The sequence below is a fragment of the Danio aesculapii genome, chromosome 8 (assembly GCF_903798145.1).
Source record: "Danio aesculapii chromosome 8, fDanAes4.1, whole genome shotgun sequence".
NCBI lineage: Eukaryota > Metazoa > Chordata > Actinopteri > Cypriniformes > Danionidae > Danio > Danio aesculapii.
Genome location: NC_079442.1, coordinates 26,159,256 through 26,171,651, shown reverse-complemented (window position 1 = coordinate 26,171,651; position 12,396 = coordinate 26,159,256). Strand labels below are relative to the sequence as shown.

Below are 12,396 nucleotides of genomic sequence, written 5' to 3'. Positions count from 1 at the left end.
TTTATATCTGTCTCTCTTTCAGGTGGAGTTGGCTTTATGGGACACAGCTGGCCAGGAAGACTATGATCGGTTGAGGCCATTGTCTTATCCAGACACAGATGTTATCCTTATGTGTTTCTCTGTAGACAGTCCAGATAGTTTAGGTACGTAACTAACTACACACGTAACTCCTATTGTTTAAAGGATTTGTCAGGAAGAGTTCATTTAAAATAAAAATTATTACCAACTATTATGTGTCCCAGTACTGGGTTGCAGCTGAAAGGACATCTGCTGTGTAAAACATAAGCTGGATAAGTTGGCGGTTCACAGTTCAACCCCTGATAAATAAGGGACTAAGCCAAATGAAAATGAATGAATAATGTATCAAATGATTTTAAATTCAAATAGAAATGAACCTTCTATTAATTGAAGAATTCTGTATCACCATTTACACAAAATTATTAGGCATCACAACCGTTTTCAAAACTGACAAGAAGAAGAAATGCTTCTAGAGCAATAAATCAGCATATTAGAATGATCTTTGAAGGTCATCTGAAACTAAAGACAGGAGTATGGAGGCTTATTTCTGTTTTGCATCATGGAACTACACTTTAAAGTGTATTAAAATGTACAACACTCTTTTTCAGTGTAGTAATGTCACAATTCATTTAAAAACTAAAATCATAAAAATCACAAGAACTTGTTGAATTTATCTTGGCATAATTGCATTAGAAACATTTACCAAATTCTGCTCTAACCCCAAGTTTAGAACAGTAGGATAAATTGCAGTTAAAACAGTTAAAGCTGTAAAGAAACTTATAAAGGCTACATTGTATTAAAGAAAATTGAATAAAGGGGTAGTTCACCCAAATATTTATTTGCTGATCATTTACTCACACACTGAATTGACCCTTCACTAAGCCCTGCCCTCTTTAGTTTCTGTTGCCACGCCTGTCAAGCTATCGTGCCTGGCACGTATATTACAATGTGTATGCACCGGTGTCAGATATTGTCAGGGATATAATCAGTCATTTTTGGTGAACAGGTGAGATATATGAGAAAGCCAGACAAGTGTTCAGTTTGTGATCACATCTCGATTTTGTTCTGTTGATATGTAATTTCTAATATTAAAGTGTGTGTGTGTATGTATGTTTGTATGTGTGTGTGTATGTATATGTATATATATATATATATATATATATATATATATATATATATATATATATATATATATATATATATATATATAAAATTGCTATTAGTATGACTGCTATTGCGAGGGCTTAAACGGAGCAGTGCTCATAATATCGAGCAAAAAAATAAATAAATAAAAAGAAAGAAAGAAAAGAAAGAAAAAGAGAGCTGGGAAAAAGAACCTGCTTTGTATTTTTGTTGGAAACACAGTTTAGATCTGTTTAGGGTAAGAGGTGTGAGAGTTATTGCAGTCTATCACTGAATGTGTCAAGAATATCGAAACAAAACCAACTTAACTCCGCTCTTAGCGCCCCTCACACAGCTTGATCCACTCTGGCATTTCTCCCTTTGGGTTTTAGGTTTTGAAAAAGGAAAAAATTCCACCACCTCGTCCAAACTTTTAGGATTCGGGTGTCAGATTTGTACAATCCATATGCACAACGCTTTGGTTTGTTTCCCTCGCTAGAAAGCTTGACAGGCCTCCTGCTCATAGCTATGGTTGCTAAGCCACGATTGGTGTGTAGCGGTTTTCGGGTGTGGCTTAGCGACGGGTCAATTTCTTCTGTTGAGCATAAAACAAGTTTTAAATAATGTTGGAAAAAGCAGCAATTGATATCCACAGTAGGAACAAAAAAGTACTTTGGAGGTCAATAATTGTTGCTTTCCAACATTCTTCAAAATATCTTCTTTTGTGTTCAACGTAAGAAAGAAATTCAAATCGATTTGGAACAAGTGGAGGTTGAATAAATTTTCATTTTTGACTGAACTATTTCTTTTAACACTGTAAAATATTTTAATGTAATAAATAATTCAGTCTCCTGCATTACTGTATTGTCAGTAAGTGTTTTTTTTTCTGTTCCACTGCAGAGAATATTCCAGAGAAATGGACGCCAGAGGTAAAACATTTCTGCCCCAATGTTCCCATCATCCTCGTGGGGAATAAAAAGGACTTACGAAATGATGAACACACACGCAGAGAGTTGATCAAGATGAAACAGGTATGTGTTTTTGTGTGTGCGCACGTTAAGCAGGTGTTGCCATAGTAATGTGAAGTAGAGTTTTGTAAAACACAGCGAAGGCCTTTTGTTGCCCTTTGCTTAACAAACAGGACACTTCCTCTCTCTAACAGCCACAGAGGAAAATGGAAACGCAGCTGTTTCCTGTGGGGATAAAGCTGCCCTCTGGGATTGCATCATGCTGGAGGGTGTTTGCAAGAACCGGTAGCAAAACCTCCATAATAGTCATAATGATACTTTAATACACTTAGCAGATGCTCCCTCTTTTTTTTTCTAAAATTGATTTGCTAATTTATTTAAAACTGTTTACATAGTTTCTTACGCCTCTTTATATTCTTTCAAATTGCGTGGGTATTTTTGCCTACAAGCATTGTTGTTGAAAGGAACTGTGGGTAGAGATATTTGAGAAACCATTTAAGGTCGCTAACAAACAGTGGCGTTAGTGTCTAAGAATGCTCATTGAGATCAAACCTTGATTCTATCTCCACAGGAATGTGGCAGTTTGTTAGTCATGTGATATTTTTCAGCATACTACAGGATGAAATATCTACTGTGGTGTAGGCTGCTGTTTTAAATGCTCCTTTTTACAAAACAATATACTATATATGCGTACATTGTGTAGGTAAAATTGGTAAGTACATTTGCTAGGATAGCATTTGAAACACCATTAATATAGATTCCTGTTTTGTCCTGGGTGGTGTTGATGGTTTTTATTGGATATTCCTAAATTGTGAAGTTGTAACCTACCTTTGCTTAGAATTAGTAAGTACGGCTCGGCATGTCATTGTCAGTGGCAAAATATACTGTAAATCAGATGTTTTCCGATATAATAGGCAAGAATATAGCGTAACAGTGAGGCAACAATGGAATTTTGCCTTTTATAAAAATAATATACTTTATAATGACATAATTTCAGTTTATTTGAATGAACTTTTTAAGTATGGGATAAAGTACATCCAGGAGGTTGTTATTGCAGAAACAAAAATAAAAAATTAGATACAAAACATTGTTCTGAGTCGTAATAATTTATACATTTATTATTTAACAAAGCTGACAGAAACAAAAATGGATCAATGGAGCATACACTAACTTATGTATTATTACACTGCTGTTCGAAATACTTGATTCTGACTGGTCAGTCGTGACATTCCAAGGTATGTTATTTTGAGACCACCTTTGAATCACACAGGCCCAACTTCAAATCACCTTGACCATCCGTGATACATTCACATTCATATACACTACCTGACAAAAGTCTTGTCGTCAATCCCAGATGTAAATAATAACTTGACTTCTAGTTTTTTCTGATAAATCATCTGTTGAACTGCATCCCAATCATCCCAAATACTGCAGAAGACCTATTGGAACCCGCATGGACCCAAGATTCTCATAGAAATCAGTCAAGTTTGGTGAAGGAAAAATCATGGTTTGAGGTTACATTCAGTATAGGGGTGTGCAAGAGATCTGAAGAGTGGATGGCAACATCAACAGCCTAAGGTATCAAGACATTTGTGCTGCCAATCACTTTACAAACCACAGGAGAGGGCAAATTCTTCAGCAGGATAGCACTCCTTTTCATGCTTCAGCCTCCACATCAAAGTTCCTGAAAGCAAAGAAGGTCAAGGTGCTCCAGGATTGGCCAGCCCAGTCACCAGACATGAACATTATTGAGCATGTCTGGGGTATGATGAATGAAGAGGCATTGAAGACGAATCCAAAGAACCTTGATGAACTCTTGATGCAGTCGTCCAAGCTCAGGAGAGTCATACACAATATTAATTATTTTTCCACTGCACCATGACTTTATATGCTATACTGTACATTATTTCTGTTAAGTGACGAGACTTTTGTCTAAGCAAAGTCAGACCTTACTGTACTAATTAAATAATTAAAAAATCAAGGCATGATCATATTTTATTTTGGTAAAATAAGTGTAATCTAGAAGCCTTTGCCTTTCATATAAGCCACTTCTGATACCAAATGATCAACTAGAAGTCAAGTTATTATTTGTTGTTCCTAAAACTTTTTAGACAAGACAAGACTTTTGTCAGGTAGTGTACATTCACCCACATTCATATTTATCTGTTTGTGTATTTGACTTTTTTTTTTTTTTTTTTTTTTACTGTTTCTATCTTGTGACTGCATAATATGTAGGATAGTGAGTGATGCATTCTGCAGCTTTTGTTTCTGTCAGCTTTGCGTTTTTGACTCTTTCGTTGACTTATAATATTTAGGTTAGTGTATGCTACATCAGCTCCATTCAGCTGTTTACTTTCGGTCACCTTTCCATTTAATTAAAGAATTAACAAACTATTATGGCTCAGAACCATGTTTTGTGTCTAGTTTTTATGTTTTGTGGTAAGTAGCCTTGTAATAAGTAGGATAAACGACATCAAGGAGGGTGTTTTCGAAGAATAACGCCCTTCAGTCTTATACAACAGCCCTTCAATTTGTGTTGGGCTGCTGATAAGCCTGTCAGGCTTTATTCTATGATAACCTCTTTGATGTTCTTTATCCCTTACATAACATGTCGTGTTTGACCAATCAGAATCAAGGATTGCAGAGAGCCATGATTTTATTCATTTTTTTTTTACAAGGGTAAAAAATTAATTAAACTGAAAGCATTTGCTTGACATGCCATAGAGGTTCCAACTGTCTATCAGGAAGTATCTGGAAGAATGGTTTCCATAGTTTCTGCACAACCTGCTTAAAAACATTCTGCATTGTTGGTGAATTGAGTTGAAATATGAGACATGTAAAGACAAAAGGAAAATAAATGTATTTAGATAAATATTATAATGTAAAAATGCATATTTAAATGGGCTTTTAGGATGTATACTGTAATATGCTTTGGCATATCAAAGCAGTAGTCGACATTATATTCAAAAAAATGCTCAAAACATGCTATTAAACACAATATATCACTGCAGATGTAGTGGAATTGTTCAATTCTATACACAATACTGTTTTTTCCTGTTTTTGCAAAGGAAAGTAGTTGTAAAAAGAAAGCTGGAGCAGATTTATCTATGAGCAGCACACTGCCTCGTTTAATTTCTGAATGAATCTGTTGTTGAACAAATCATTTATGTCTGTGATTCGATTATAACAATAATAGCTTGGTTTCTAAATGAATCAGCATTTTAGTGTTTTGTTATGGTCACCAAAGCTGCATTTATTTGCAATTATTGTATTTTGTTTCTGTGATGGGAAGTCAGAATTTTAACAACCATTACTGCAGTCTCTAGGGTGACACGATCCTTCAGAAATAATTCTGATTTTGATGCTCAATTGTTTTATTATAATTCATTTCAATGTTAAAACAGTTGCAATACTTGATTGCTAACACTTTACAAGGTTTCGATAGTTAATGTTCTTTAACGCTTATGTGCTGTTGATGTTTTCCACTCTGGGTTGATTTTGCGTCTTAATTTGGCCACAATTTTTTTCTGTGTTTCAGCTAGCAGAATTTTTGGTGACATCTTATTTTGACAATTAATTTGAGAAAATGCTTTGAAAAGACCTCAATGATACACTCAAATTTACTACCCCTTTGTTATGTTAGGGATGAAAACATCCACTAAATTAAACTGCTGTAAAAATGCATCAGATTAATATTTTTCATTTTTATTTTGCACAAATCTGTTAACCAACCTCAGTCCTGATCAAAACTACTAAATTGATTAGAAAATTACAGGATTTTAACTCTTTAATCGCTAAATTCATAAATGATGTCACTGATTTGGTGAAAAAACACAAAATGTTATATTTTCATTATAAAAAGTAATTGTGGAATGCATCTTTTTAAATTTTTTTTACCTTTTATCAACGTCTTTGACATGTGAAACAACATTGCCTTTGCATTATTTTTAATAGATTTTTCATTCCCCCCTAATTTACTGTTGGTGGCTGTGTTTGCCCCAATGACTTCCATTATAACCCTATTATTTATTACAAAACCATGACACCATATAATCATGCATTTTTGATTGTTTGCGGTTTTCCTTGTTGAGAAGAGATAACATTTGTCATTTTTACTGTTGATCATCAGTTGGCACCATTAACCCTTTAGATAGGCCTGTACAAAAAAAAGCTTAGTTTCTGGATTTTATATGGAGTATAACAGCAAATTACAGTACGTGTATCTGTGAGTGTGTGAGAGTGACCTTTAGGCACTTAAATTGATGTGTCTGAGAAAATCAAAACATGCATCTCAGCTCTCAGAACTACATGGAGTAGATAAAAACAAAGACTGTGTATTTATGCACCATCAAATGTGGTTATAATGAAAGTCAATAGGGCAAGAACAGCCACCAACAGTAAATTATCGAGAAAAAATGAAAATCTAACAATGTATCAAAGCCAATGTTGTTACTAATTATTCACATGTTCTGACTGCGATAAAAAGACTGGCAGTAATATAAAAATTACTTTTTATATTGAAAATACGTCATTTTGTGTTTTTTTTTTTTTTTTTTTTTTTAAATCAGTGACAGGAAGTTTATTTGATAAATTAATGCTACCTTTTGTCTTATGTGTGTGTTTCAGGAACCTGTCAAACCAGAGGAGGGGCGTGACATGGCCAACAGAATCAGTGCATTTGGATACTTGGAGTGTTCTGCAAAAACTAAGGATGGAGTTCGAGAGGTATTTGAAATGGCCACCAGGGCGGCGCTGCAAGTCCGCAAGCGCAAGAAGAGAAGCGGCTGCTTGCTGTTATGAGCCACACACTGAAACACACACACACACACACACACACACACGCACACATCTCCTTGTATCTTTTAGCAACTGATCCCAAGAGAAACCTACAATACCTACCACAAACCAGGTGTGGATGACAGGAAAATATTTATAAAGAATTCGCAGTGTGTGTGTGTATGTGTGTGTGTGTCAGTAACCAATACCTCTCCATTCTGCCATCTTTCTCTTTACTTTACTTTTCTTTTCGCCAATATACCTTCCTTCCTTCCTTCTCTGGGCGAAAGACTGACTGATTAATTTTGTATATGTACATAAATCCTCTCTGTCTCTTTCGATTCTGGTTTACAGTTATTCTATGCCTCTGTATATGACGCTCAGTGATTTAAGTTTAAAAAACAAAAGCAAATACACATTTATCATTCATTTAAACTGCCAGTTTGTGGTTTGTCATTGATTTATTTGACTGATGACTGTGTTGAAGTGCCAGCTTATGCTGACCGTAGTCAGAATAGATGCCCTATTACTTTCATATTAATGAAAACAGCATTGTGATGAATAGAAGTACAGTGTATTTGAATAATTTAACTTGCTTCCATAAACATAAGTATTGTTTTTTAGCTAATGAGTTTTTTTTTCCGTTTCGCTCAAGTATAATTGTGTCAAGTTTAAACCTCACATAATGGCTTTAGCAGGCTAAAAGTGAATTAGCAATACGTGCTAAGTGAATTAGCTAACTCGGCCTGTCAGTCTGGCCTGTCTGATTAGCACAATGTGTGTGCGAAAGAAAGAAAGAGATTGTGGTAGTGTTACAATTTCAGAAGTGACATGAAATCGGGACAATTTATCAGCTTTAGATAATGCATTCCTTATGAAAATGTAACTATATTTTTACTACAAATAAAACCAGAAAGAAATATTGTTACTGGAAGTTAACTACAATGGCTACATGGCTTTGCTACACCAATAGTGGTGTTTATAGTGACCGTGGTAATAAATGATAATCTGACAATATATGGACATGCTCGTTAAACAACTTTTCAACTATTATAAACCAAAGTCTGTAACTTTTTTTGAAATTTTCAAAAATGAATCAAAATGCAAAAATACCACCGAATTTGTTCCTTTTTTTAGACCGATGAAGGTTTTGGAATGATTGAAGGTTCTGGTCTACAGTTCAGTTAAAGGAGTGGTCCACTACGATATCATATTTTCAACTTTAGTTGATGTGTAATGTAGCTGTGTGAACATAAACCGCATCTCTGAATGTAAGACGTTCAAAGTTCAATGCAAAGGGAGACATTGGCTTTTACAGAGTTAGCTTAGCAAAGCCTACAGCGAACGAAGATTGGGAACTACAAAAAAATACATCTGGGTCAGTGAGATGACAAATGCTTCAGGTTACGCGCATTCACCATGCGCACACACCCTGCACAGCAAAGGGACGTGGCCAGAACCGCTGTAATGTTATAGTAGAAAAGCTAAAACGCCGTCCAAATGCAGCTATTTTCACAGAGCTTGTTCTGTTTCTGTATTGGGCTTCCATAGGACACGACACAAAGAGAGAAGTGCTTACGATTTAATTTTAATTATGTTCTAGAGAATTAAAAAAATATATAGATAGCATTTGACAAAGGACAGCTTCCAAAATCTCCCAGTTCAGTGCTGGATTCTGCTAAAACTCCTCAAAGAAGGAGCAGCTCAAACCACAATAGACAAAGCTGTGGATTGTGAGCCATGTAAGTGTTTTTATTTGTTAAAACTGATCTATGACATGCATAGTGTCTAGCGTAAACGGTATGTTGTAGAAAGGACGTAAACAAGGATTTGGCACCATTAACAATTTAGCTACAAGTTCATAATCATCCGTCAAACCCCTGTAAACACCCACAATTTTCACCGGCGCATGCAGCATCTCTCTATGTGGCCGCTTTCAGTGCGTTCTACATCTTAAATAACAAACTCGCAAAAAGATATGTGAATGTTTCATATTACTTACACATGCTTATAACACGAATATATATGAAAGACACTTGTCAGATTTTATTTTAGGGAGCAGGCGTGAGGTTCAACTGTTTCCTCTGTCATTTTTGCCGGATTCAGGCACAAACTGATACAGCTACTGTAACTGACAGTATTTACACCGTGTAAATGTTTTCATGTTAGCTTAGTAGCTGTATATAATCAAAGTAAGATATATGAAAAAATAACATGATTTTCAACAAGTGAAGCATGAGCACACATTGCTTTGCACCCCAAAAACACAACCAAGCCTTAAAAATACACTCTGGACCAGCCCTTTAAAGGTATAGGATTCTTATGGGTAATGGAAATCCTTGAAAATACTTGAATTTTTATCAGGTGTTTGAAAAGTTTGAAAAGTGTTTTGATTTCAGATATGTTGCTTGAAATGGCTTGAGGATGTAATTGTGTTGCTTTTATGATAATTTATCTTACTAAATGGGTAATAATAATTGATTATTTAAATAAGACAATTTAAATCCAATGAGCTTCCAATGAGCAAAACATAGAGCTACAAATTCTGCATTGCACTTTACTTTTAGACACACGCAAACTTCTCTAAGCACTTTGCTTTGGGGGAATCCCTGCTGCCATTCTGAAGTGTGTTCCACTTGGGAAGAGTTTGGTTTAACTGGACAAACCCTCGACTGCTGGATTTTGACTGAGGGAGTGAGTCTACTTCATACATTATGTACACTCCAAGCACCTATTTGTCCCACAGTTCAGTGCGATTGTGATGTCACAGCAGCAGCTTCCATCCACAATGCATAGTAGTTTCCAAGTGCTCAAAGACTTACGGTATTCCATTTTAACCTATGTTCTGCCAGTGGTGGACACTTGTGTAACGTAGTCAACTATGGGAGAAGTTAATAAGGGATTGGCATAAAACATTTGTTCTAGAACACAGCCAAAATGTCAAATGTAAAAGCAACTTTACCATTAGACATGGGCTGTGTTTCACTCCGCTTTTAGACAGACCCTCATGAACTTCCCCAAGCACTTCCTCTCAAGAGAATCCCCATTGCCCTTTTGAAGTGTGTTCCACTTCATCAAGTCAGTGAGGGAAGTTTTTACTTCAAGACAGATGCTCAAGCCCTTGATTTCTGGAGGGAGACTGGACTTCCAGTCCAAATTTACATGCTTTTCCTCGATAACTTGCTTCCATCTCATTGACATGGGTTTAAATGTGCTGAAATTGGTTTAAATGGAACGCCTTAAACCTTTAAGCATTTGGAAACTATATGCACTGCAAATGCAAGCTGCTGCAGCCATATTGTATTGTGGACAATATGGTGCCAGGATTGTTCATACGAAGTAAACTTGCTCCCTTGGTCAAAATAAAGGATTTGAGGGCCTGTTGATTTAAACGTCCCTCATCTACTTGACAAAGTGTTGCACACTTCAAAACATGACCCTGTGCCTTTCCATTGATATATGATTTTTTTGGATAGGACAATATTTAGCCTAAACATAACTATTTGAAAATTTTGGAATCTGAGAGTTCATGAAATAAAAATAAGAAAATCTCCTTTAAAGTTGAAATGAGTTTTGGTATATTTACAGCTGGGAATTTTCTAAATATCTTCATGGAACATGATATTTACTTCATATTCCAATGATTATTGGCAAAAAGGTAAAACAATCATTTTGACCCATACATTGTAATTTTGGCCATTGCCAAAGGGGAAGTGCTTAGTGAAGTTTACAAGTGTCTGGTTAAAAATGGAGTGGAACGCAGCCGCTGTCTACTTCATATGTACACTAAGCACTCATATATGCCATGATGCAATACAAATGTGATGTCACCACAGCAGATTTCATAGTAGTGTTCCATAGATACATAGATTTACATTAGCTGTCGCCTACCCTGTTGTTGTCTGTTGGAAGGAATGCCATTTTAGTACAGGGTAGCGCTCCTTTGAAATGAATGTAAGACCAAGCTGCAGTGGAGGACTGTGGCCATTCAGGACCAGAGATACCCACAATTATCTATGATCTGGAGTTTTCCCGGTTGTCAATATGCAAATATTTTTTTAAATTTAGAAAATTATAATTTTACATCACTTTTTACATTGATGGATAAGTGACCGCATGGGCGGTAAAGTGTAGATCGGATACGCGGCCGACCGGAAGTGCGATTATGCACATTAATATAGCAGCATTTTTTATGACACTGTACAACAATAATTTATATTTTTACAGTACTGTGATGATTGGGTTTCAGGTTGGGGTGGGGGCAAGCGTTAAAAAAACTATTTATTGGGTAATTTAATAGATAAAATAAATAATACTCTGTACAACTACTGTTTTTACCTTACTGTGACGGTTGGGGTGGGGGTAGGCTTTAATAAAATACAATAAATGAGAAAGTTCATAAATAATATAAATAAATCTCGTTAACTTCCGGCAGCATCCATAACCGATTTAGCAACAACCCGCATGGGCATTCCTGACAAAGAGCGAGTGTTTGTGTAACTTATATGGAAATGTATTATCCACCCTCCCTGTTAAATTTGATCTAATCCGTGTCCTAAAACGCACCCCCTCTACTACTTTCACTTTTCACTCATTCTAACGGAGGGAGCGATTCGTTTGTGAATAAATCTCCGTTATGAATGGCTCATTCACTTAGCTGACAATAATACAAGTTTCTAGCATCGCAGCATCTTGTTGTCATATTTCTTTTGCATTGTTTGCTTCCTTTATTCAACACAACTAGCATAAGCCTAGTATTTAGTGTGAGTTGGTGCTACTTTGCCTTATGATCAGTGCAGTAAGAGACTGTGTTATCATCAATATCGTGACTTGTTTTGCCCAAAAGTTGATAACATACAAAAACGTAAAAAAACGAAATCTTACCTTTGAAATGTTCTTCATTTGTGCTTTGTTTTCTTTGTTTGCTCATTACTACACCCGTACGCAGCGCTAAAGTCCAGCATCTTCATGTTGACACAGTCTTGACTAGTGCGGTTAAATGACGTTTGTCCTGGGAGCACTGTACCAATGTGGAGGCACTATTGACGCATGCTCAGGGTCTGTATGCAATATCTAGAGTATATATCTATGGTAGTTTTCAAATGCTTAAGTGCTTAGGATATTCCATTACCATTTATTTTGAACAGTAATCCATTAAATCCTGTCACTGTGTCATAATATTGGTAACACTTTACAATAAGGTTGCTTTAGTTAATGTTGGTTAATAAATTTACTGACAAGAACAAACAATAATCAATTAATTATAGTATTTATTCATCTTAACATTGTTAACATTAATGAAAATACACTAGTTCATTGTTGGTCCTTGTTAACCAGGGTGCGAATTACAGGGGGGTTTGGAGGGGATTGACCCCCCTAATTAATGCTTGATTAATATTGATAAATAGTTTTCCCTGATCTGTATCTTAAATAGTAATTTAAATAATGGATAATACAAACATACATTTGACCACCCCTATAATGGTATATAGCATTATAGGGCTTCATGCAT

The 12,396-nt window shown here is 35.7% G+C and overlaps 1 protein-coding gene across 1 annotated transcript in view; it reads left to right on the top strand.

Moving 5' to 3' along the window:
- Window positions 1-7,319, top strand: part of rhocb (ras homolog family member Cb) — a 41,496-nt gene extending 34,177 nt beyond the window's left edge. Inside the window, exons 3-5 of the mRNA XM_056463507.1 lie at window positions 23-143; window positions 2,041-2,171; window positions 6,735-7,319. Of these exons, the coding sequence (XP_056319482.1) occupies window positions 23-143; window positions 2,041-2,171; window positions 6,735-6,908 (426 nt within the window). The 3' untranslated portion in view covers window positions 6,909-7,319. The remainder of the gene's footprint in view (window positions 1-22; window positions 144-2,040; window positions 2,172-6,734) is intronic.
- The last annotated feature ends 5,077 nt before the right edge of the window (window positions 7,320-12,396 follow it).